Source organism: Eretmochelys imbricata, chromosome 11 (genome assembly GCF_965152235.1).
Source record: "Eretmochelys imbricata isolate rEreImb1 chromosome 11, rEreImb1.hap1, whole genome shotgun sequence".
In the NCBI taxonomy this organism is placed as follows: domain Eukaryota; kingdom Metazoa; phylum Chordata; order Testudines; family Cheloniidae; genus Eretmochelys; species Eretmochelys imbricata.
In genome coordinates, this window is record NC_135582.1 from 49,957,692 (window position 1) to 49,985,396 (window position 27,705).

The 27,705-nt window shown below is 42.8% G+C and overlaps 1 protein-coding gene across 4 annotated transcripts in view; it reads left to right on the top strand.

Moving 5' to 3' along the window:
- Nucleotides 1-1,797: 1,797 nt before the first annotated feature.
- FAM171B (family with sequence similarity 171 member B) overlaps nt 1,798-27,705 on the top strand; it is a 73,256-nt gene continuing 47,348 nt past the window's right edge. For 2 of the 4 annotated variants that reach the window (XM_077829769.1, XM_077829770.1), the window contains exon 1: nt 2,029-2,100. Coding sequence is in view for 2 of the 4 variants with exons in the window: in XM_077829767.1 (XP_077685893.1) it covers nt 1,950-2,100 (151 nt within the window). In the remaining 2 variants the exon portion in view is untranslated. Of the gene's footprint in view, nt 2,101-4,903; nt 5,008-27,705 lie in introns of those variants that run through there. The other 2 variants (XM_077829767.1, XM_077829768.1) reach the window with 2 other exon arrangements.

Here is a 27,705-nt window from a genome sequence, read left to right on the forward strand (position 1 = left end):
AAAAAAAAAAAAAAAAACCCTGCACTCACAGTTCAGAATTACGTTTTTGGTGAAGTTTTAAGATAAAATGTAATATATAAACTTTGGAGAGCACTGATCCTGCCCAGATAATGGGTGAAATTCTGGCATCACTGAAGTTAATGGCAAAACTCCCATTCACCTCAGTAGGGCCAGGACTTCACCCCGTACCTTTTTCTACTGTGTGTTTAGGCCCCAGTTGTATGAACTGCAGGCAAGTGGACTGTTGTGCCCTACACATTTCCAGCAGTCCACCTCCATGTAGTCAACTGCAGGATTGGGGCCCATAATTTATTAATTTCAACACAAACGCCAATTTGCACTTGTCTACATTTCCACTAGAATCCTGCAGACATGAACATGTTTTAACTTTAAGCATGTAAATAGCTCCATTGAAACCAATGGGACTATTCACATGCTTAAAGTTAAGCATGTGTGTTTGCAGTATCAAGGCCTTTAGGGGTTTGAAATGGTGTAGCTACATTGATTCCTGGCCACCAATGGCTATATTAAGCTATTCCAGAGTTTAGAGGAGGTCCAGTACAACTGTAAATTTCTGGTTTCAGAGTAGCAGCTGTGTTAGTCTGTATCCCCAAAAAGAACAGGAGGACTTGTGGCACCTTAGAGACTAACCAATTTATTTGAGCATAAACTTTCGTGAGCTACAGCTCACTTCAGGAGATGCATGCATTCCAAAAATATGTGCACTGGAAATGGGTTGGATGATAGATTTAAAAAAACAGTCTAATACTTTTCATAGATAGATAATACTTAGTCCTACCTTCAGGGGCAGGTCCTGGACCAGAGGGCCCTTGGAGGTCCCTTCCAGTCCTACAATTCTATGATTGCATTTTAGTCTTAGTGAGTGCTTAGCACTAAGTGTCAAAAAAATCTGTTAATTGTACAAGATGCTGTATAGCACGTATGATCTAAAAAGCAGGATAGGATTCACGGGGGGGGGGGGAATAATTGGGATAGATGTAACTTTAGTAGTCAAGACTTGCCCTATTCCCACCTTCAGTTTTCAAAAATCATGAGCCTAGTCTGATACTCCAGGAAATGTGCTTTTAAAACAGTAATATACAGCTTTGGATTTGTTTTATTTGCCTTCTATTTTCCCTACCTTTAGGATACACTTGCTTCACATATTCAAGCCCCCCCCCCCCCCCACCTACTCGTGAGGCCTAGAAAAAATTTTTAAACTAAAGCTGAGATTCTCACTTAATCCCTTGATTCCGGGAGCCGAGCCTTTAAGAAAAACACCGCCGAGCCGCGAGACTTGCTGTCAAACCAAAAGACGTAGCAAGCCGGGGGCCTGAGGGTGCTTGGCTTAGACCTGAGCCGTGAGCGGTGGGCCTGGTTGGGGGGCCAGGTCCCCTTGAGTGGCAGTGAAGGGGGCGGGGGGCAGACTCAGGCTCCCAAGAAGTGTACTGAGCGGCGCTGAGCTCAGCCGCAGCGGGCAGGCCCAGGGTCGCCCACACCCCCGGGGGGTTTTAACAGGGGCGGGGCAGGTATTAACTCACACTTGGATCTGAGCGGGGTCAGGGAAGTCAGAGCTTCCCTACCTCGCAAGGGGCCATTGCGGTCACACCCCCCCCGCCCCCGCTTGCTCTGACAGGCGCCAGGGCTGCAGCAGGGCCCTGGCGACGAATCCCGGCTCCCAGCCAGACTCTGCCCAGCTTCAGCTTCCCGCGCGGCGGCGGCCGGCCGGGGCAGCCCGGCGAGCCCCTGTGGGGGGCTGGGGCGAGCCGGGCCGCGCTCCCCCGCTGGGCTCCCTCCCCCTCCGTCACGTGTGTCTGTGCAGGGGGCGCGGGCCGCCTCCCGCCCCGCCATCCTCCTCCGGCAGCCGCCGCAGCCGGGCGGGCAGCAGGGAGCTGCCGGCCCCCGCCTCCGCCGCCTCGCCCGCAATATGCCTCCGCTGCCCGCTGGCCATGCCGGGGCTGTGCGGGCGCTTCCCCTCCCTGCTGCTGGCGCTGGCGGCCGCGCTGCTGCTCCGGGGGCGGCTGCTCCCCGCCGCCGCCGCCACCAGCCCCGCCGAGCTGAGCCGCAGCCGCCCCGGGGCACCCTCCGCGGCCACTGCAGGTACCGTCCCCGCTACCCCGCCGCGGCTTCGCGCCCCGGCCACCTGCCCCGGGGAGATGGCACCGGCGCTGTCCCATGCCCGGGAGCGCACCTGCCGCTTTCCCCCGGGAGATCGCCCCAGCCTTCCCTCCGCTGGACCCCCGGGTGCGGGGCCGGGCGCTCGCCCCTACCCCCGGAGGTTGCACCGCTCCCCTGCAGAGCCCTCCCCCTGCCCCCGGGGGCTGCCCGGACACGCCTGTGCATGCGCTGCGCCGAGCGGGTTGCCGGGGCAGGGTCGTGGCCGCTGCGTGTCCAGCGAAGCCTCTTTCACGGCTCTGGGGCACGTGAAGTCGCCTCGAAGGAGCTGCTCTTCCTTCCCCCTCCCAGCCCCCTTCTCCCGGCTCGCTGGCCTGGCCTGGCAGGTCACAGCAGCAGCTGCCCGACTTGGGGCTCGCCCGGAGGCAGAGCCCGTGGGAGCCTTTGAATGGACCTTTCTCCGCAGCTGTCCCAGCACCCAGCGCTGAAAAGGCCATGACTTAGCTTTTTCTTGTCTGAAAAACAAAATTGGTCCCAAGGGAAGAGTGACACAGTATTTTTGTGGGAGTGGAAAAGAAGGCGTCATGATTAGTCTCCATAAGATACATCTAGGTTTCTGCGTGGCTTGGGAGAAATTACGTGTCCCGGTGGTCTTTATTCCCCTCCACCCCCGCCTGGTGTTTTCATCCTGCGCCGTGCGAAAAACGGGCTTGGGATTGAGGCAGGTTCAGCATCGTTTTAAACTGCTTGTGTTAGCACTCCTGGCCAACACACACTGCTGGCTGCGATCTGCGACACCTCAGTGATGACTGAATTTGTGAAAATACAGCTTCAAGTTGCTTACGCAAAGAGTGGAACATTTTATTTTTCCGAAGCCCGAAAAAAGTGTTTTTTAGGGAAGCAGATAGTAGATCCGTATTCGTTCCTAACACCTAAACAGAATCCATCTTTGCTATCGCTGGATCTCTTTACTGTGCGGATACTATAACATGTTGTTGCAGGGTGGGAGGGAGGAATGTATCCCTTCAGCTATGTGGTTGCTTTGACCTACTGATAGCCGGAGATGGTCCTTTAAGTGACTGGATAATGCTGTTCAGGAAAGTGTGCCTTGGTGAATTCCTATATGCAGGCAGTAATCGCTAGATTAATGTAATGGATGATGCATTTGTAGGCTTCTTAAATCTCTCAAATGAGTGGCACAATCTGTGAGCTCATTTGTTTTCACATGCACTCTGTGGAACAAGAAAATCTGTTAATTTTCCCAACGATTGTGAATGTAGAACAATGTATTTATTTCACAAATGAAGGTCTCAATCCTGCAATTGAATCCATGTAGATAGACCCAGGTGCAGAATCAGGGAACCAGTCAATACGGTTTTAAAAAAATATTTCTGATTAAAAGACTCTTTTCTACACATCTATCTTCCGAAATCAGCCTAAAAAAATTTGTACTTGTCATACTGGCTTTCATCTAAGGATTTCAAAATGTGTCCAAACATTATTTAAGCCTTTGTATTATCATGGCCTCATTTTGGCGAATAAGCACAGATTTAGCTTCAGTTCAGTTCAGTCCAGTCCGGCACTGAATACTGCCTAGCAGACCTAACTATATGTTTAAATTTATGCGTGTGCTTAAGTGCTTTGCTGAAATGAAGCCCATGTGAAGTATGTCCAAGTGTTAGACTGATTGTACAGATAGGTCAATTGTAGAGCTGGAAACACTTATTTTATAACCACTAGAACATGCATACAGAAAGGAAAAAGTTTCTGTCGAACATGAATACAATTCATGGTTATTGTTGTAGATCTGGGGATTTGTTCCTTTTCCATCTACAATCGCTAATGAAATAATTAAACAAATATCAGGAAAGCTTGAGAGAGAAAGGGGTTGAAAAAAATTTTTTTTGATGCCACACATTTGTTTTTCTACAGAAAATCAAAACATTTTTGTTTTTCAGAAACCTTTTAATGTAGGCAAAGGGGGGAAAAAAGGCTAAGATGTGGGAACTGAAAACTGCATTGTTGTCATTTAGCTTTAGAAGAAAAACAAAAATTCCTGTATTTTCCCTCCCAATTTTTAATGGAAAATATTTACCATTCACCCTAGCCCAAGTTAAAAGATTGTGTCAACATTACTGGTTTGTGTGGTAAACTTTTTATTTATAAGACATTTATTTTTCTGTCAAGTCACTCACAGAAAAATAAATGGCACCACATTCTTCGCTGATTCTATTTGGTTTTATTTTAAATAAAAATTCTTGATGGCTGGGCTTTTAAAAAAAAAAAAAAGTCTAAGGCAGTTTGGTGCACATTTCCTGTTGACAGTCCAAGCCAACTACCATTCATCAAAGTGATTGAATGCACTGACTAGGTACTGTTTAAATATATTCACAGCTCTGTTAGTGTGCGTCTCAGTCTTCAGCTACTGTTCCAGTTGTCTGTTTTAGAAATGATCTTGGTCCAATTTATGTAACCATATATTGCCTTTAAATAGCTGTGACTAAACTATCATTCTTTACTTGAGAATTAGGCAGTTTGGTAGCCAGCTTTATATTTAGGTTGTCTGTCATAAGATTTGTTTATCATAACATTTGTGACATTTTTTCAAGATTCTCTAACACTTAATTGTTCACAATGAGCCACTGAAATTCAACAAGAAGAAAGCCTTGGGGCCAGAAATAAATCTTTTCTTTGTCCTGTGAAATTCTGTTCAGATTTAGCTGAATTATCAGCTGCTGAAAATGGTAATTTTCCTTCTGTCACTTCCATGACCAGCAATGTCCAGGCAGCAGAATAACTGAACATGAACATTCTAAAGCACTGGTCCCATGCTGCTGCAGCAGGAGCACACACTGCACTGGGAGCCCCAGGAGCAGACAATCTTTCCAGGAGGTAAAAAAGAACTGGGCTGGACTTGGCTGTGTTCTTTAACCCATCATGTTGCCCTGGTAACCTTTCCACCGAAGGAGGAAGGAGCTTCCCCAGACTCCTGAAGGAGAGAGGGGAGAGTTGGATTGGGTTCTACTTTACCCCCTCCACCACCACCACCACTCCAGGTTAAGCATGTGGCTTCAGAGGCCCATTGTCCTCTAGCACAATAGCATTTTATTGAAATACTTAGTCTGGTAGCTCAAGTGGTCAAAGCGTGAGTTGTAGTGCTCCAGTTTCAGGGTTCAGATTCTATTGATGTGACATAAAGGAGACATTGGGAATCATAGAAGATTAGGGTTGGAAGAGACCTCAGGAGGTCATCTAGTTCAACCCCCTGCTCAAAGCAGGACCAACCCCCAACTAAATCATCCCAGTCAGGGCTTTGTCAAGCCGGGCCTTAAAAGCCTCTGAAGATGGAGATTCTACCACCTCCCTAGGTAACCCATTCTAGTGCTTCACCACCCTCCTAGTAAAATAGTTTTTTCCTAATATCCAACCTAGACCTTCCCCACTGCAACTTGAGACCATTGGTCCTTGTTCTGTCATCTGCCACCACCGAGAATAGCTTCGCTTCATCTTCTCTGAGACCCCCCTTCTTGTAGTTGAAGGCTACTACCAAATTTCCCCTCACTCTTCTCTTCTGCAGACTAAATAACGCCAGTTCCCTCAGCCTTTCCTTGTAAGTCATGTGCCCCAACCCCCTAATCATTTTTGTTGTTCTCTACTGGACACTCTCCAATTTGTCCACATCCTTTCTGTAGTGGGGGGCCCAAAACTGCACACAGTACTCCAGATGTGGCCTCACCAGTGCCGAAAAGAGGGGAATAATCACTTCCCTCGATCTGCTGGCAGTGCTCCTACTAATGCAGCCCAATATGCTGTTGGCCTTCTTGGCAACAAGGGCACACTGCTGACTCATATCCAGCTTCTCTTCCACTGTAATATCCAGGTCCTTTTCTGCAGAACTGCTGCCTAGCCAGTCAGTCCCCAGCCTGTAGCAGTGCATGAGATTCTTCCGTCCTAAGTGCAGGACTCTGCACTTGTCCTTGTTGAACCTCATCAAATTTCTTTTGGCCCAATCCTCCAATTTATTTTATTTATTTAGGTCAGGGGTGGCCAACCTGTGGCTCCGGAGCCACGTGCGGCTCTTCAGACGTTCATATGCGGCTCCTTGTCTAGGCACCGACTCCGGGTTGGAGCTACAGGCGCCAACTTTCCAGTGTGCTGGGGGGTACTCACTGCTCCACCCCTGGCTCTGCCACAGGCCCTGCCCCACTCCACCCCTTCCTGCCCCCTCCCCTGAGCCTGCCGTGCCCTCACTCTACCCCTTCCCTCCCCTGAGCGTGCACTGTCCTTGCTCGTCCGCCCCAGAGCCTCCTGCACCCCACAAAACAGCTAATTGGGAAGTGCAGGGAGGGAGCAGGAGACACTGATCAGTGAGGCTGCCGGTGGGTAGGAGGTGCTTGGATGGGGGTGGAGGAGCTCATGGGGGGGCTGCTGACGTATTACTGTGGCTCTTTGGCAACATACATTGGTAAATTCTGGCTCCTTCTCAGGCTCAGGTTGGCCACCCCGGTCTAGGTCTCTCTGGACCCTATCCCTACCCTCCAGCATATCTACCTGTCCTCCCAGCTTAGTGTCATTTGTGAACTTGCTGAGGGTGCAATCCATCCCATCATCCAGATTATTAATGAAGATGTTGAACAAAACCGGCCCCAGGACCAACTCCTAAGGCATTCTGCTTGATACTGGCTGCCAACTAGACATTGAGCCGTTGATCACTACCCATTGACATCACTAGGTTGTCTCCCCCATTCAGTAAGGGTCCCATACTTTCCTTGACCACCTTCTTGTTGCTAACATACCTGTAGAAACCCTCCTTGTTCCTTTCACATCCCTTGCTAGCTGCAACTCAAATTGTGCTTTAGCCTTCCTGATTACCCCTGCATGCTCGAGCAATGTTTTTATACTCCTCCCTAGTCATCTGTCCAAGTTTCCACTTCTTGTAAGCTTCCATTTTTGTTTAAGCTCACCATACAAATGTATGGTTGTGTATAATAGAATTTGTATTTTACTTTTTTCCTGTTTAAAAAAACCTAAAGAATTGTATTAAAGAACTATGGTTGACATATGTTCATATTGCTGCAGTGTGCACAGGATGGGTAGTATTCAGGGAATCAGTAAGGGTTATATAAGTGAATGAGGCTGTTTGTAAGGTTCCTCCCTTATTTTCTCTATAAGTTAGAAGATGTGTAGAGAACAAGTCACAGGCCTAACAGGAAGAGAGAGGGATGGAGCTTATGGCTTATCTCTCTCCCTCTGTCACAGATTTCCTATGTGATGCTGAGTTGGCCACTTGAACCATTATTTTGGCAGATGGCCACTCATAATATTATTTATTTCAATTGCAGTAACACCTAGAAGCCCGAGTAATAGACCAGGACTCTCCTCGGTGCTGTACAAATACAGACCAGAAAGATTGTCTCTGCTCCAAAGATTTTGTGTATTCCTCATTTTCTGTGTGCCCAACTTGAGACACCTGGGATCTGTAGAAATGCTGAGTACTGCAATTGAAGTCAGTGGGAGCTGTGAATGCTCAACATCTCTGTCAGAAAGGAAGTGAGGTCTGGGGGAATGAGCTCAGGACTGAAAGTTCTACCCATGGCTTTGATCTCAGGCAAAGATTTGTCTCAGTTTCCCCATTTGTAAAATGGGGATAATCTCTTACCTTGCAAGGCAGATATGGAGGTCAATTAATTAATGTTTGTGAGGCACTCCATTAGTCTGACGATGTTGAGAAAATGAATAATTCTGTAAAATACAGACTTTGGATGATGTGCAGTAAATGAGTCGGGCCACTAATTGAATGATAAGGATAAAAATAAATATCTGTTTCATCCCCACAGCATGGTCTATTCTGTGCAATAAATGAGGGCTCCTGTGGGGAAAATAATAGTATGTAATACTGTATTTAAAGACTATCTCATATTGCACAAGGTGGGTCAGGGGGTGAATTGAAGTTGCACAGGTAACCTTAATTCTGGCTCTAAGTTTTGATTGCTTGACTTCGTAATCTAAAAAATGTTCTTTTAACATACCTTAACTGTTATTAGTTTGTTCAGCTTTCAAAAATCAACTACAGGCACCCGTCCAGTCATGTGGGCCTACCCCATTCATGAGAAATCACAGAATGAACAAACAAAGGACTGGCCATATGTCTGTCCACTGCAGGCCATCCCCACCGCCCCTCAGCCTTAGAGCAGAGAGTTAAAAAGAAAGAACCTTCCCGTCACATTGCAAGACAAGAAATTTGGGCTCTAACGGTATCTCTACACAAGCTACAGGACTGAGCATCGCAGACCAGTCTACAGACTTGAGCTAGTGGGGCTTTCACTCTAAAAATAGCTGTGTAAACAGAGCTTTGAAGTTGCACTCAGGCTCTGAAGCCCAGGGAGAGAGGCGAGCCAGAGCAGAACTGAGCCAATTCCCTCAACTAATTAACATGTGGAAAACAATATTCAGCTTCTAGTGATATCTCAGCCAAAGTGGTAAATACTCCTTCCACCACAAAATCAAAAAATAGATTCAAATGAAAACACAGTGCATTCCTACTTGTCATAGATTCATAGATATTTAGGTCAGAAGGGACCATTATGATCATCTAGTCTGACCTCCTGCACAACGCAGGCCACAGAATTTCACCCACCACTCCTACAAAAAAAACCTCACACCTATATCTGTGCTATTGAAGTCCTCAAATTGTAGTTTAAAGACCTCAAGGAGCAGAGAATCCTCCAGCAAGTGACCCGTGCCCCATGCTACAGAGGAAGGCGAAAAATTCCTAATTCATAATTCCTAAGTCATAATTCCTAAGGCTCAACAACTTGAACCCCCTGACCACCAGAGCAAGCTATCAAAACCAAAAATGCTCATTGTTAGAACAGCATCTATCACACTAATTTATGAGTCACTTGGGAGAGTAAATCAAAAAATAACCACAAGCTTGACTGTTAGACACCTGCACAGAACCTTCACATTACATCACCACAGCAGACTCTCACTAAAAATCTAATCAATGATCAGTAAATAGAGGAGGAATTTGGGAGGCACAAAATCATTTAAATCCAGAGAGGAGGCAATGTGGCAGAGGAAATACTGAGATAAAGCAACACTTTGTACTCCAGTGTCCCAGATACAAGGAAGCACAAGAAAGACATTCCTTCCAATGGTCAGGATTCATAAGACATCTCATCAACAACCGATGAATAAAACACTGTGGCTGAGCCTGGAAGGAAAAAAAAAGATGGCATTGCGTGGCATAGCAATATACTTCTGGTTCAGGAATGGACAGTAACAACAAATGGACTGAGGGGATCAAACTCCAAACACAGTGTCCACCCCTTTCTAGGATGGGTCCAGTCTGACTCTGAGAAATATCTGAAAAGGGATCCATCTTTTTCTTACACGTTGGAAACACTTGTATAGCTTGTCAGCAGGTGGATAAATCTAATTGATTTTTTCTTTTTTAAATAAGTCTGTGACCAGGGTCCTAGTGGGGACCAGCTGAGGTCACTCAATTAGGATGAACTGTATAGAATGGGGCAGAAAATCCCCAAAAAGGTGGTGGATAGTCCAATGCTTAGATTTACTAAACCAGCATAGAACAGCTTCTTAATTACCTCACTGGTTATTCAGGAGGCAGACAACACAGTTCCCTTAAAGTGATCCGGCCTCAGGCCGCCATTCAGGTACCTAAGTCAAATATGATGATTTCTGAAAATCTTATTTCATCTTATTTCATCATAAAAAAGAAAAGGTTCTACCAATCCCAAAGGATCGGACACGTTACCTCCCAGGTTAATTAATGTTTCAGATCTTACCCAAATACACGCTACAGATAATTCTTATTAACTAAACTAAAATTTATTTAAAAAAACAGAAAGTATGGTTAAAATATTAATATGCATACGGACGTGAGTTCAATTCATTGAGGTTCAGATTCATAGCAGAGATGGTGAGCTTTGTAGTTGCAAAGAGTTCTTTCAGAAATAGTTCATAGTTACAGTCCGAAGTCATTGCAGGGTGTTCCAATTTAGGACTGGGATCTCAGTCCTTATGCCTAAGTTTCCCCTGTATGAAGTCTCAAGCAGATCTGAGATGACAGAATCGGGACCCAAGGATATTTTATACAATTTCATGTCCTCTTTGACAAGTTGGGCGTTCCTTGGGAACAAAAGATAATTTGGATGACTTTGAAGGAGATCCAACACCTGTACTTTGGTATATAATTAACATACGAGATTGGCTTGTTCCTCCACCATTCACACATGATTTGCTACACATTTCAAAGAGAGATGAATACAGAGAGATCCCATATTCACAATTCATTTAAATGCTAGGGTGTTCTTTTGATACCTGAATTATCAGAATACAGCATAGACAGGGACTGTTGATTACATTGTTGACCATTACCCATATACATGTAAATACGCAAAACCACAAACATTATCTTTCCACATGTCTTTAAGGGTTGAATTTGAGCCATTTATTTTACGGGATGTGTAACACTTTCTAGCCATGCATCACAAAGTCTTTTTGATTTATATGAGATTTTTTTAAAAATACTTTTGTTTTGTTTTTAAAAATAATTTCAAATTAAGTTTTAAATGGACTTATGATAACTGATGTTAAGGCCTAAGTGTATTAGAATCTGATTAAATTTAAATTAATTGCACAAAAATAACATTAAACAGTTCATATTTGTTGCCAAAGTTTTAAAGCAAGTCAGACTACTGAGCTGAAGGAAGTTACTGGCTAAGCAACTAGAACCAGTGTTTTCTGAAGTTCTAAAATAGCTTTTGACAGTTTTTTGCAGACTAGTCCATTCAGAACTGAGATTCTCAATGGAAGTTGAAGAGGTAGGAAAGCTTGTTTTTCCTTTCCAATCTATGAATACAAGTTAGGTGTGAGAGGATGTGCTCTACTAGTTCTAAAGGGTGACCAGAAACAATAATTTCAATTCACTAACTACAGAGAATACCTCCTTTGCTTAATAAATCAGTTAGTTTTAAATGTAAAACACGTTTTGATTAACTTTTTTCCCCTTACATGTCCAGCACACTTAAGATTGTTTAACAGTTCAGTAAAACTAAATTTAAAATGCATTTGTGCGTTTTTAATTTAATTCCTATTTCCATCCAGATAGTTTGACGCAAATCTAGTAAATAGTAACACATCATTCACCATTTTCTAACATAATAAAAAAGTAAAAATTAAGAATATGAATAAATATATGTTAAGCTATGTAATTGCTGAAACAAATGTGTATCAATATAGTGTATCCTTCTGGTTAGCAAAAAGAAGTACTAGATTGCAATGATTTAATGACAGGTTTCAAAGTAACAGCCATGTTAGTCTGTATTTGCAAAAAGAAAAGGAGTACTTGTGGCACCTTAGAGACTAACCAATTTATTTGAGCATAAGCTTTCGTGAGCTACACGAAAGCTTATGCTCAAATAAATTGGTTAGTCTCTAAGGTGCCACAAGTACTCCTTTTCTTTTAATGATTTAATGATTATCAACCAATGAGAATCAACCTTTCTTTAGGAAAATAACTGAAAAGTTCAATTGCAAACCATGATTAAAATCAATGGTTTAAATCACGTTTCTTGCTGGCTGATTTAAATCAAACCAGCCTGCTTGTCATACCAACAAAGTCTTATTGAATTGACTGTGTAGCTACCCACAGGTTGCTGCTTCCTATATGGCAGCTCAACTCTATAGCCATTCTGTTTGCCTCCATAGTTTGTTCTGGGCTCCTGCTCCGGCTTTCCCTCTTCAGCCCCACCCTGTCAGGCCATCCTTATACTCCCAAATTAAATATTTTGAAAAAAATTGGTAGCACATTCTCAAAAGGACAGATCTCTCTTCGGATTGGTTTCTTAAGGGTGTAGAAAGCATCTGTAGAAAGAAGGAAATTGTGCAGCCGTTTTCCTATAATTGCATAGGACATGGGGCCTTGCTCATGAGGTCAGGGCTGTCAAATTAGGGACTATTGATGCGGCCAGCCGGCATAATTCCTATCACAGAAATTAAGATCCATTGTCTCTTGCCGTCATTTCTGGGGTTAAACTTTCCACTGGCAGCTTGGCTTTTTCAGTGGAGGGTCATTGGAGCCAGAGTTTAGCCAGTGTCCGGGTGCAGTGTGATAAGACTTATATATTCAAGCCTTTGAAAGATTACTAATTAAATCAGGAATTGTGGGTTTTTTAAATTTATTATGGGGTGGGGGAGCGTGCCTTGCAACCCTGAGTTAAAAGGCTAATGTTTTGTTTTTGTGTAGCGTTTAGGAATGTAGGGTGCCAAGGCAGTTGAAGATAGGCACCAATATGCATTTCCAGATAAATAACATGAACCTTTTGGCAAATCTGCACCTGGTTTCAAGTGGAATTACTGAAGTTCGGTACAGTTCTCACCCCAGACAGAAGATGTCATCGAACAGAATGCAAGGTACTAACCCCTGCTGCCTCCAGAAACAAGTTCTGAATGCACATTGTTGTGTGGAAGCTCATTGCTATTCTCTAAAGTACGATTCTTGCTGGCATTTTTAGTTCTAGTTTCTTAAGTAAGTAGAGGGGGGAAACACAATTTTATATATAGTGGTTTTCCATTTATTCAGGACCCGTGTTCAGAGCACTCAAGTTATTAGAAATGGCAAGAGAAGATAATTGTCAGTGACTATAGTAGCACAGCACAGGAGGAGATTGGATGAAACTATAAAACCTAGTAGACTGGAGACAGGAGAATAGTGCAATAAAGGAATGAGATAAGATGTTATGAAACTAAGTTAGGGAAGAAATTGAGAGGTGATATGACAGGTGGAATATGAGACAGGAACATATAATGGAGAAGAGGAAATATATGTGGAGGGAGGCTTATTTTCTGTGTGTTTTATGAAGGGTGATTGCTCAGCTGTCAGGAGCAATCATGGGAAAGGTGAACCCAAAAACTGAAACAAAAAATCAATATTTGAAAAGGGAAAGTTGGTAGGAGATGTAAGCAATCTGTGACAGTGAAGTAGTGAGGAGCGAAAGAAAGGAGAATTATTATAAACAATTCAGTTGTACTGAAAATTTGAGGACCATCATACTGAACAGTAGTAGCACCAGTGTTCCAGTGTGATTCAAGAAGCCCAAATTGGCATTAATTTCCTCAGTGAAGAGCAAGGAGGTAATTGGGCGGAAGAAGTGTTGAGTGGTTAGAGTGCGGAATTGGGAAATGGAACCTCTGATTCAGCCCTGAAGAGCTTGCAGTTTAGTTTGTCAGATGGCAATACGTGAATGTAGCCAAATGGTTGTAGTTTCTGCTGTTCTTTTTATTGGTTTCTGTTAATTTTTGGTAAGATGTTGGCAGGCACTAAATCATCAGTGGCCAACCAATATGTCAGCTTCTACTAAAATTGCTGTAAGTCTGAAAGAGGGCAGTGTCAGGATTTGTAATACAGCTATTGAGTGGTGCCATCAGGGATCTGCAGTGTGTTTTATCTATGAATTAGTTGTTAGTAGAGGAAAACTTCTGTTACCAGATATGCCTGTTAATTTGGGGTATGCTCATTTATTAGGGTTGCTCTTTGGAGGGCAGGGGGGGTTCTGTAATTCTATTAATGTACTGCTTGTTTCACTTGTGTGTTCATATGGAGCTCTGCTCCTTCCTTCTGCAAGTCCTCTCCCAATGGAGCTATTCTGCAGGACCTAGGTTCCCTGGAGCTGGGTTCCTCCAGCTCTAGAACTAGATGAATATGCGGGCACACACACACTAACAGAGCAAGTCTGAGAGGACCGGGTCAATCAGCATTCTCAACCTGATCCCCTTATATGTCCCTGTACTCAATGGGCTGGGTTAAGCAGCACCTTCAAGCTGTCATCCTTATGTGCTCCTGGTCTCAGTAGGGTGGTCTGAGCAGCACTTTCACCTGCCCCAGACCCCCTTATGTGCCACAGGTTTAACACGTCCCTATCCCACTTTCACATCACGATTGTACTGGTAGTAACCCACTTGATGAGCAAACCCCACAGTATTTTGGGGTGCTACAAGGATCTTTAGCTTAGGTAAAAGAGGCATTGCTGCAGAGTAAATGGGGGAAGCTAAAACCCAAAAGAGTAAAGTGCAGAGAGAGAGAGAGAGAAAGAGAAGCAACCAGCTTAACCATAAAAGTTATTTATTGAATAATAGTGATAACTACACAAGGAGGGATAAACCAACATAGCATAACCTTTAATAATGTAATACCTAAGGGTAGAAAGGAAAACCGAGAAAGAGAAAGAGGGGGATCTCACCCACTCCATGAGGCTTGAACTGGTCGGGGTTCCAAGGTGATGGTGGTAGCTCAGGGTCCTGAGTGCTGGAGACAGGCAGAGCCCCCAGCATGATCAGTCAGGAGAAGATGGATTCCTAGTGGAACTCATGCATAGTTTGGATCTAAGCATCAGAACACTTACTTGGGCATAGGTAGGGGTTTTTGTAGAGAAAATACAGTGGTTCAAGGGAGAACACTAGATTTGTTTATGTAAACTGATGACTTAAGAGTTTTCTTTAGGCTAGACAATAGGAGCTGATCACTCTTGGCTATGGGTGGTGTTTTCTTCCAGGGAGCTCACAATGCAGTTAGGCTGCTTCAGTATTTTGGATATCAATCAAGGATTTACTACTAGAATTGGTCTGATAATTGCTGAGCTGGGTGTGTGCAGGCGTAGGTTCATTAACATCTGGAGCGGAGATTCCCATGATGCAGTGCGTCCCTGCTTTTCTGGTCCCAGAGTTCAGTGCGGTTCTTTGTTCTCCATTCTGTATATAAATTGAGATGTCTCCCTCTCCCATCTTTCATGCAGATGAGGCTAGGGGAGTTGTCTCTTTTTTCCATTCTGAATGCTAATGGAGATGTCTTAATCTTGTCACCCTTGTCAGGAGGGGTCTAAGTGTGTCTCCCATCTGCCCTTCAGTGTTCTCTGAAAGCCCCTCTTTTCTCTGATCGGTGTTGGTTCAGGAAGAGACTGGTGGTGGGGCGGTGTCTTTCATGAGTCAGACAAGCTAGATACTGCGCCCTGGTTCTCCAAAAACACAGAGCTGACTGGTATCACTTCTGAAGACTAAGGCTGAGATTTGAGAGAGGCAAGTTTATTCAAAATAGATTCCAGATTCTACTGGAGATGTATCTAGCCCTGCGAGGTAGGGAAACACAACAATTAGGGCCCTACCAATTTCATGACCATGAAAAACGTGTCACGGACTGTGAAATCTGATCTCCCCTATGCTGCTGGGAACACCCCAGCCAGGGGGCTCCAAGTTACAAGTCCCCCCACCAGGCTGGGGAGGGAAAGGACTTGTCTTTCCCCTGCAGGGCTGCTGAGGTGGGAGCAAAGGTGGGGAGAACAGACCCACCTCCGGGTACCTTTTGGGTTGGAACCCCTACAGTTACAACACCATGAAATTTCAGATGTAAACATCTGAAAATGTGAACTTGACCAGTTTAAAAACCATCTGGCCGTGAAATTGATCAAAATGGTCTGTGAATTTTGTAGGGCCCTAACTATAATCCACATTTTATAGATGGGGGACTTAGGCACAGAGACTAAGTGACTGACTCAAGGTCAGCAGGAAGCCTGTGGTGCCGCAAGGAATCAGACTTGGATCTTCCACATCCCGAGTTAGCAAGAGTTTTGGTGTGGGTGGCATTACCCTTTTTTCCCCACCTAGATTGCTCAGGAATCCTTAACTTGCATTCACTTTTGGGATTCCTCTGTGAGCTCCCTCCTTTCCCTGTGATCCCTCCCCGAAAAGTGCTGCATCACAGCAGCATTCTCTGGTCTAGAAAGATTCTGAAAGCTACTCCCTCCAGAATTCATTAGTGTCACTCTTGCAGCTTTCCTTCTCTCTGTCCCTTTTCCCCAAGGAAGCATGGAACTTGCCACTAGCTCTGAATTCTGATTTTCACAAGGCACCATACTTTAGTGCACTGTCCCTACAGCGCTCAGTCACTTTTATTTAAATTGGCATACTCGGTAATGCAATGAAGTGAAGCACTGTTACTCTCTGTTTTACGTTTCTGCTTTACTGTGTGTCCCTCCTACCCCTTGGTGTCTCAGTTGTCCTAGAGAAAATGTGAGGAGAGGTATACATTTAAGATTTAGATACAGATAGCTGCTTTGCTCAGGGGTGTGAAAAATCCCTACCCCTGAGCTCTGTAGCTTTGTCAGCCTAATCCCTGATGTAGATGCAGATAGGTTGATGGAAGAATGCTTCCCGTCAACCTGAGCTATCATCGCTAGGGGAGGTATAGTAATGAAAAAATACCCTTCTGTCGCTGTAGGCTCTGTCTGCACTCTGGGGTTATGCTAGCATGGCTACAGCACTTGTTGCAGTAGTCCCCATACTATAGATGTGGTCTGAGAAACAGCTATATATGTAAAAAGAACAGGAGTACTTTTGGCACCTTAGAGACTAACAAATTTATTAGAGCATATCTTTGTCAGCACAGCACAGACCAACAGCTATCTCTTCAAATTCAATTAAATTCACAAAAACAGCATATTAAATATTGTATTAAATTATACTGTAAGTGACCTGTATACATAAGAAAGAAAAAGTTTATCAAAACATGTTTTACATTTAAAACAAAACAAATTATTAACTGTAGGAAGTATCTGTAGCTAGTGAATTGAACTGATAATTTCTGTCCTTCAGGATTTTAGAACATGTAGATCTCATCCTCTCACATCTAATGTTTCATAGGCACTGACTCTGTGGGTGCTGTGGGGCTGGAGCACCCTTGGGGAAAAATGGTGGGTGCTGAGCACCCACCGGCAGCCCTTTATCAGCTCCCCTCCCCCTTGCAGTGCCTTTCTTTAAATCTTGGCAACAGACATGCATTGCTTAATATTTGGGTTTTTTAATACATAATTTAAATGATTTTAATAGATTATAAATACAGGTCTTAACATAGGTTGTCAATTTCAAATTTAATTTTAAATAGGATTATTTAAAAAAAAAACGTGTTTCATTTAACATAAAGAAGTCCATTGTTGTTAAATCATCCACTTTTATCCACCCTGACACCCAGTAGTGCTAATGAAAATCAATCTAGACCAAACCCTGTACCATGCTGGAAAACACTCCCATAATATGATAGTAAGAAAAAGACATGTTATGAGATTATTGAGGTGTGGAATTGTCCCCCAAAGAAAATGCTTCGGTGGACAAAGAAATATCAGAGTGGACAATATTAGGAAATATACTATAGAAGCAACTCTGCATTGGCAGGAAGATGGGACTAGATGATTTAATAGCTCCATTCCACGTCTAACTTCCATGGTTCTGTGAAGATCGTCAGAAGGAAATACATACCGTTCATAACAGGAATGCCATTTATGAAACAACCATTTGTCAAAACTTTTTCAAGATATTGAAGCTAGAATCTGTACAGCACTCTGATGCAAGACTATTATAAAGCCCCAAAATTTTGTATGGGGATTATATTTTTGATACTCCTTCATAATACCATCCATTTCATTACAAGATAGACTTGTATTGTCATTCAGTATAAAAATGAAAGCTCAGATTTAAAGGTAACAACTGCAGGAGACTGGAGGAGAAAAAGCCACCTTTTAAAAACAATTAATCCTTTGAAGTATATGTACAGAGATGTTCTCTGTCAGTATGTTTTACAAATTGTGATGGCAGAACTCGCTCATTAAAGTACTTTAGATCAGTTTCTCTTAACAGTCCAGGACATGAATTTATCTTATCCCACACCTAACTGGTCTTATTTAATTGTTGCTGTAATGTGGTTAATTATTTACATCAGAAATGCTGAGCCATTTAAGTAAGGTTACAGAAAATGTTATTTGTGCTGAAGAAATTATTCCTGTGTAATTGAAAGCTCCCTGGACCATAGTTTTTCTTTTGTCCTTCATTTTGCATCTTTGCACTCAGGAGGGTGAATCTTCTGGGTATCATAATAGCCAAAGTTCTAAAACTCATGCAGCTGGATATCTAACTGTGGCACTTAAGAGTTACATCAAAAAGCAAAAGCAAAATTACTACGGTAACTAAAATGCTGGGCATAACTTCACAGTAATGTACCTAGAGTTTATGTAGTGGATAAAGTATAGAGCTTTCGGTAAAGTGAAGACTACACAAATAACTTAATAACACTGTAATAAAATTTCTGGTAACTCATGAGATTACTAAAATATGTTCCATATCCCCAAGACATATATAAAACCAGACCCAGTTTTCATCCTGTGCACTAAGTAAGGCAGGGGTGTAATGGAAAATAAAGGATACAATTGTGTTGTTAAAGATTGAATCATAATGCATATATACAAGGGGGCAACTTTACGAGTGACACTTCCTGATTTTTGAGTGCTTGACTTTGTTTTTCTTTTTTTGTTGGTTGGTTTGGTTTGTTTTTTTAATGGAATTTCACTCTGATTGACAAAGCACAAGACCATTATCTGTGAGTGTGTATCTAATGCAAAATAGGCAGAATTGCTATAGAATCATAGAAGATTAGAGTTGGAAGAGACCTCAGGAGGTCATCTAGTCCAATCCCTTGCTCAAAGCAGGACCAACACCAACTAAATCATCCGAGCCAAGGCTTTGTCAAGCCGGGCCTTAAAAACCTCTAAGGATGGAGATTCCACCACCTCCCAAGGTAACCCATTCCAGTGCTTCACTACCCTCCTGGTGAAATATCACCTATCTTAGCCGGTGAGTACTTTTAGCTATTCATTGTCGCTGTTGACGGAAAGGATGAAATACTTATATAAGGTACAGCATGGGATACTGTACTTCTACAGAAGTTCAGGTATTTCTCCCTCACATTTGCTAATTTACTAGAAACATAATTAAAAGGTTGGCATTCTTATAACCTGGCCCAGAACCATGCTGTATGGTCACCAGTTAGTTGTGAATGGACCCAGTCATTTCCAAGCCAGCTGGGTCTGGATAGAGTTTAGTCACAGTTTCTCGCTCAGGGTTCTTAAGATAAGCTCAAACATCCTGTCTGATGCCGTTCATTGGGATGTCGGGGGCCACTACTCAGGAGCCAGAGACCCAAAATGGTGTCTGTCACCTCCCAGCGCTCCTCTCCCCCCTGCCCAATTGCTTACATGTGCTCCTCCAGAGCTCCACCTTGGTTGTGGACTTCCTGGACTTCTAGTTTAGTCCCTTTGGAGACAATGTGGCAAGAAAGAAAGGAATTCAGGCTTAGCAAAGGAATTTAAGCACGGTGTCTTTACTCTTAAGGCCTTGTCTGTACTTCAAATTTTGATCAGTGCAAGTTATGTTGGTGTACATCTATCACAGTTGGTATATTGCTCATGCCCATGTGGCTGCTTGCATCAGCACTGTGTGTACTGAACAGGTGTACTTCTGTTGATGCAAAGTGCAGTGCACCCCAAGTCGATGTCCCAGTGCATCATGCATGGCAGTCAGGTGCAAATGCGTTTTGGGAACTTTTCACAATTTGTTGTGGGATAGAAATGAGTCACCCAGAATCTCTGGGAGCTAGGGATCAAGTTTTCAGTACACAACTTTCTCCATCCCATAATGCCATACATAGCCCATAATTTCATGCCTTTTTTTTTTTTTTTTAATCCCACAAACCCGCATGGCGCTTTTTGGATGCAAAAGGCTACGTTTCTGCATCTGCCTGCCGAGCTTGCCCCAGCCCTTCAGCACAGGGATACCAAAATGAGAGGTGCACTGACAGTTAAGAAACAAGTGGTGATCGCAATGTCAGATTACTATCGGTCAGACATAGCTTCGAACTACCTGCCAAGTTCTTCCTGCAAATGGATGATCTGATTCACAATGATTGTTACAAATACAAATAGTGTTCATAATACCAAGTAGAATCTATCATTGGGCATGTATTCCCCAAACTGTCTCACTATGCATGCTTTTTAAAAAGGTGAAATTCTATTTTTTATTTTTCAAAATATTAGTCAATTTAAAGAAGTTCAGATTGTCACTTCACCCTTTAAATGATTGTTTGCGGTGTTGTTGTAGCGGTATTGGTCTCAGGATATGAGAGAAACTAAGTAAGGTAATGTCTTTTAGTGCACCAAGTTAATGGAAGGTACAAACTTTCGAGCTTACAAAGAGTTCTTCTTCAGGTCTTTAAATGATTGTAGACCCTGAAGTTAGAGAGAGCACTTCAGTATTTTTCACGTTTTTAGGTTTCCTGAAGAAGAATTCTCCTGGGAGAGGATGGGGAGTTGCAGTTAAAACCAAATTAGGCTAATATGTAAACTTGGTACTAAACATACGATGAAGCTTCCAGGAATTAATGAACTTTTGGAAATTATCTTTCATAATATCTCTAGAACTACTGCTTTTAGACAGGCCATGTAAAGATTGTATTGAATAAGCTTATATAGTTGGAACTGTTCTTAGCCATTTAACTCTGGTAGTAGTGTATTTTTCAGTTGCTTTTTTCCTTCTGACTATTTCTATATGAAAAATTTGATAAAGAGTGTTAAAAGAATGTGATTAGGGCCTATAAATCAGTAAATGTTTCATGTAAATAACCACCTTGGCTTCTAAATATTTCATTAGATTTAGATATTATGTATTTGGTGATGAATGTTGCTGCTTTTTAATGGCTTTTGCAGAGCTTGGATCAACTTGGCAGTCGGCACTTCAGACTTTTAAAATTATTATTATTAAGCAGGCCCTCATTTTTTTCCTTCTGTAGTAAATTCAAATTCATCCACTTATGCACTGTGTGTCTTCTTGAATTTAGAGCAGGTAATGCAGCATGCAGTGTGATATGTTAGGTCCCAAGCCTGCAAATGTTTATTCCTTAATTTGCAAGCATGAGGAGTCTCTTTGAAGTCAGTGGAACTACTAATGAGTGTAAAATTAATGGAAGTTTGCAGGATCAGGGCCTTAATTTGACATTTGGCCTTTGTCCGTGTTTCTAGAAGGGCCTTCCGGTCTGTTTTACTGAGTGTTCAGATTGAGATCTTGCTCCAAAGCCTTACTAGTATTGGCTGGGTTACCAAGCTGCTGGTACTGGAAAGTTTTGCAGTAAATAATGCATGCATTCTCTCTGTTTCTCATATTTATGACTTTGTATGGGAAGTGAAACGTTAATGTGCCTAAGCAATAGATGTTTTTCTGTATTTTAGTAAAATTAGGTCACTTTAATTCTGATGTTCAGCGAGTTTAGCTACTTTGTAGCATTCTAATTATTTTTCAGATATTAACTTATTGTGCTTCGGTCTTATTTGTGAGGAACTGTTAATTTTATACTGCAGATATTGTTCTCTGTAGCTGGCTGTCTAAGCTTAATGTGGTGGTTTTCTGAGAGATTAGATATAAAATCATCAATCTTTTCTAGACCACTAAAATGAGTGCAAGTGATAAAAGGGTTTTTATGTGTGTCTGCAAAAAGAAAAGGAGTACTTGTGGTGCCTTAGAGACTAACAAATTTATTTGAGCATAAGCTTTCGTGAGCTACAGCTTATATTATTATGCTCAAATAAAATTGTTAGTCTCAAAGGTGCCACAAGTATTCCTTTTCTTTTTGCGAATACAGACTAACACAGCTGCTATTCTGAAACCTGTGTGTGTCTGAGTGCTGTTACTTGGAGATAAATCTGTAGAGACATATAATATCATTGGTTAGCTGATGTATTTGTGGAATATGTATTCTAGAGTAATTCTAAAGAATGGGAAATTTCCAAACCATTTCGCTTATTTAAAGAATTAGTTTATATTTCACATCAGCTTCCAAAATGGTGGAGATTAAAATAATTCATCAGTGTCCATGGCCAAATTAAGGCTTGGTTAGTCAAGGCCTTCACTGGAATCATCTGAATTTGGAGGACTGAAATTTGGCATCAGATTTTCAAAGACCAAAGCCTAAAGTTTGGTTCCTAAATTCATATTTTTAGGCAGCTAAAGAAGTAGCATGTTTTTTCAAAAGTGCTGATCAGCCAGCTGCTCTCATTGACTTCAGTGGGAACTTCTGGGTGCTCAGCACTTTAAAAATTAGGCTACTTATTTAGATGCCTAAATACGGATTTAGGGGCCTAATTTTAGGCTCGTATTTTTGAAAAATATGACCAAGATCTCTTATAGAAATATTTTTCTATAGAAATAAAATTTTCATTTTGAAAAAGTTATTTGAGCACAGATGACCTGATGATATTGTTACCCTGAAATTTTTTGTAATGTTTGTTTATTTAGACTGCAGAGATGTCAATAAATACTTTCCTGCAAGGAGAGGCACTGAAATGACTATCAACTTTCTAATACATTTTTGGAAGAATGGAGGAACAAGTAATGTTACTATCTTCTTTATTCTTTATGACAGGTTTCAGAGTAGCAGCCGTGTTAGTCTGTATCCGCAAAAAGAACAGGAGTACTTGTGGCACCTTAGAGACTAACAAATTTAGTAGAGCATAAGCTTTCGTGGGCTACAGCCCACTTCATTGGGCTGTAGCCCACGAAAGCTTATGCTCTAATAAATTTGTTAGTCTCTAAGGTGCCACAAGTACTCCTGTTCTTTATGTTAATAGTGAACGTAACTATCATTGTTCTGTTTCTAACAGAACTGGAATATACAGCCACAGTAATTTTGCCTCTCTGATATTATTTTATTTCTAATTTTGCTAAATCAGTAGATAAGAACACAATATTATCCTCATTTCAGTTGTATGCCACTGAATTGTACACAACTAAGTCAATTTAACATTTTTGCAGTAAAAGTATTTATCAAATCGTGGTTGAGATGTGGATAAAATGACTGACAAGTCTTCAAAATAAGTGAAGTTGTTTTTATCGCTAGTCTTTGCGTTGTCTGTACAATATGTTCTGAATAAGGACAAAATTCAAGCTTTTTATCTGGCTATAAAAAGTGCTCTGGGATCTTTAATAGCCATAAACTGTCAGGTGCTCAGTTTTTCATCTTGTATGAGAGGCAGCGCTTTTTGGACAATACAGGGACTTCAGTTTATTACTGAATGTTGCCTATTGATTCGCCATCGTCGGTTTCTTAAGGACCCTATGTTTTCTTCTGGATCTTGGAATTATCTGCTGGGCTCGATCCTGTTTAGTTTGTGAAATCTGATGGGTTTATAGATTCTGGTTAACAGCACTCGTTTTTGAAGGATTTGGTTTAACATGTTCACTGTAATTTGATGCATTTGTGATTAATAATTTATGTAGTTCCATTTATGTGCATGGTGCTCTAGAGAAACAAGAGGGCAAGGTCCTTTCCCCATCGTTTACAACCTGTCACAGATGTAAATATGTAGGGCCGCCATGATTCAGGTGTATGGGGTTGTAGAGAGAGCACAAAGGAGAACATCCCAGGACGGAATGGATGTTGACAAGGATTTGAAGGAGGAGGATAGTTGGTAGACAGGTGGGAAGTTGTTCCAAGTGAAGGAACAACATGAAAAGCGGAGTGAGAGAACAGATATTTCTCTTGGAGAAAAATGAGGTGATCAAGGAGGGTGAGTAGGAGGAAAAGAGAGCAAGGATGAGGACCAGTATATTATTTATGAGATGCAATGAATTGTCCAAAAATGTTGGCCTCCCTTCTGCACTAATTATTTTGCTTCTTTTGAAACAGACTTACTTTTAAGACATGAAAGTGCCTTTCATGTATTAGTGTTACAAGAATCCTGCTTCTTTATTGTCCCACAGTAAATATTTAAATAAACTCTAATGATCAAGTGCTTTAATTTACTATATTTAATGTGTTAAATGTTTTATTGCTAATCTGGGTAGCATCTTCTGTTAATTGCTCATTTAAGGTCAATATGCAAACACTGCTTTTTTAATTGTTTATGGATTTTATTTGGTATGACTCATTAATAATACATAGCACTTTATGTCTTCAAAGTGTACTATAAATATAAAGCCTCAGAACACCCTAATGAACTAGATAAGTATTCTTTTCCCCATTCACACCATAGAGGCTAAGGATGAAAACTTTACATGCTCTGGTTTTGTCTATAAAATACCTGCACACAAGTTAGAGTTATTGTATTCGCAAAGGTATGTATGTGCCCCCCCATAACTTTCATGCTCACGTTTAGCATATCAGTGCTTCCACCTTTATAAATACAGACCTTTGACCATGTCTACACTACAAAATTATGTCAACCTGAGTTACGTCAGCATACAGCTGCCACAGTAATTAAATCGCTTTTCCATGTCCATACTACGCTCCTTGTGTCGGCGGTGTGCGTCCTCACCAGGAGCGCTTGTACTGACTGTACTGTCATTGTGGGACAGCTTCTGAAAGCCAGCAAGTTGATGTAAGCAACACAGGGTCTACCCTGACACTGGGTCAGCCTAACTACATGGACGTTGAGACTGTGCCTCTCATGGAGGTGGAGTTATTAAGTCGGCGTAGCAGGGCAGTTATGTCGGCGGCAGCAAAATTTTGGTGTAGACACTTACATAGGCACAGGTTGAAGTAAGCTGCCTTGTGTTGAACTAACTGTAGTGTAGATCAGGTCTGAGTAACTTTCCCAGGGTTAAACTTTCCCAGAGTAAGTCAGTAGCACAGCCAAGATTAGCACAGAGGAATTTCAGGCTTTCAGACATATACTCCGGCTACTGGCCATGCCTGGGTTGCAAGTAAGTGTCCTGGTTCTGAAGATGCCTCCATCAGATCATTCCGCTAATAGGAATATAAGCCCTGCAAAATGAATTATTCACTTGAATGGTTCTTCTGATGGTGTCAACCCTATGAGTGTGTCTGTGATCCCCAACAGAATCCTTTGAAGTAAATTCAGCCCTGTGGTTAACAAAGTAATGTGTAACGCAAACCTTGGACAGTTTCAAAACTAACAGGAGGCGAGGGGACTGTCATCTGCAGAAAGACTACAACAAATAGTTCTGAGTGTTTGAACCTCAAGAGCAATGGCTGCTTGAAGTCTGTGTAAGATGTGGCACTGTGACTTACCTTGGTTCTATGTGTGCTAATCAATTAAGGCTATTTTGAAAGTGCCCATCTGTGATAGTGGCTGATGGAGTCTTCAGTGAAGTCCTCCCACAGCTGATGCTTTGGAACATGTAGTTTTGAAAATTAATTAACGTAGGTGCCCCTTAAAACTTCAGAATGTTTGCTTAGCGGTTCAGTGAAACCCTATGTGGTATACACTCAGGCAGTCGGAGTTGCTTCCCCTTCTGGAGTCTTCCACTGAAAGAGCTTTATTCCAATAAATTAACTGCAATGAGTGGTGCACAGAATGGGGAAGAAGGTATCTTTTGTTTTAATATAATTTTATTTTCTTATTTTTGAGCCCCCACTGCAACATAATGTTATTTCTTGATGATTGGAGTAATTGTTCTGTGCTGTCTTCCTCTCTGATTTCTACCGCTTCTGTCACCTTAGGGCTTGCCTACACATACAGTAATGCACACTACAGGGGTGTGATTTCTGAAATGCACTAATGTGTTGCACATTGATTGTTTTGTGTAGATCCTGCAGGGGCACACTGAAGGTTTCCTAGCGCACTTTAACATAGTGCTGCTAGGTCCTGGAAAGTGAAAGCACTGAGATGTCTAGTTCCAAGTCCATTTTAGATTTAATGGCTTTGGAGCTCAGCGTTAAGACCTTTGAAGTGGATCTGGAATTGGATGGGAAACCAATGTGGAGCACTGCTATGTAGGGTTGCCGGGTGTCCGTTTTTTGACCAGAATGCCCAGTCAAAAAGGGCCCCTGATGGCTCCGGTCAGCACCACTGACTGGGCTGTTAAAAGTCTGGTTGACAGCGCCGTGCATAGAGCTAAGGCAGGTTCCGTGCATATCTTGGCTCCGTGCGGCTCCCGGAAGCAGTGGAATGTCCCTCCTCCGGCTCCTACACAGAGGGGCAGCCAGTGGGCTCCATGCACTGCCCCCGCCCCAAGCACCTGCTTCACAGCTCCCATTGGCTGGGAATTGTGGCCAATGGGAGCTGCGGGGGCGGCACCTGCGGACGGGGCGTTGCGCAGAGCTGTCTGGCCACGTAAGAGCTGGAGCAGGGCCATGCTGCTGCTTCCGGGAGCTGCTTGAGATAAGCGCTGCCCAGAGCCTACACCCGACACACTTTGGAAAGTGTAGGGGACAATTTCCTGGTGCAAGTGCTGGAGGAACCAACTAGGGGCAGAGTTCTTCTTGACCTGCTGCTCACAAACCGGGAAGAATTAGTAGGGGAAGCAAAAGTGAATGGGAACCTGGGAGGCAGTGACCATGAGATGGTCGAGTTCAGGATCCTGACACAGGGAAGAAAGGAGAGCAGCAGAATACGGACCCTGGACTTCAGAAAAGCACACTTTGACTCCCTCAGGGAACTGATGGGCAGGATCCCCGGGGAGAATAACATGAGGGGGAAAGGAGTCCAGGAGAGCTGGTTGTATGTTAAAGAATCCTTATTGAGGTTACAGGGACAAACCATCCCGATGTGTAGAAAGAATAGTAAATATGGCAGACGACCAGCTTGGCTTAACAGTGAAATCCTTGCTGATCTTAAACACAAAAAAGAAGCTTACAAGAAGTGGAAGACTGGACAAATGACTAGGGAAGAGTATACAAATATTGCTCGGGCATGCAGGAGTGAAATCAGGAAGGCCAAATCACACCTGGAGCTGCAGCTAGGAAGAGATGTTAAGAGTAACAAGAAGGGTTTCTTCAGGTATGTTAGCAACAAGAAGAAATTTAAGGAAAGTGTGGGCCCCTTACTGAATGAGGGAGGCAACCTAGTGACAGAGGATGTGGAAAAAGCTAATGTACTCAATGCTTTTTTTGCCTCTGTCTTCACGAACAAGGTCAGCTCCCAGACTGCTGCACTGGGCAGCACAGCATGGGGAGGCGGTGACCAGCCCTCTGTGGAAAAAGAAGTGGTTCGGGACTATTTAGAAAAGCTGGACGAGCACAAGTCCATGGGGCCAGATGCGCTGCATCCGAGAGTGCTAAAGGAGTTGGCGGATGTGATTGCAGAGCCATTGGCCATTATCTTTGAAAACTCATGGCAATTGGGGGAGGTCCCAGATGACTCAGAAAAGGCTAATGTAGTGCCCATCTTTTAAAAAGGGAAGAAGGAGGATCCGGGGAACTACAGGCCACTCAGCCTCACCTCAGTCCCTGGAAAAATCATGGAGCAGGTCCTCAAGGAATCAATTCTGAAGCACTTAGAGGAGAGGAAAGTGAACAGGAACAGTCAGCTTGGATTCACCAAGGGCAAGTCGTGCCTGACTAATCTAATTGCCTTCTATGACGAGATAACTGGCTCTGTGGATGAGGGGAAAGCAGTGGACATGTTGTTCCTCGGCTTTAGCAAAGCTTTTGACACGGTCTCCCACAGTATTCTTGTCAGCAAGTTAAAGAAGTATGGGCTGGATGAATGGATTATAAGGTGGATAGAAAGTTGGCTAGATTGTCAGGCTCAACGGGTAGTGATCAATGGCTCCATGTCTAGTTGGCAGCCGGTATCAAGTGGAGTGCCCCAAGGGTCAGTCTTCGGGCCGGTTTTGTTCAATATCTTCATAAATGATCTGGAGGATGGTGTGGATTGCACCCTCAGCAAGTTTGCAGATGACACTAAACTGGGAGGAGAGGTAGATATGCTGGAGGGTAGGGATAGGATACAGAGG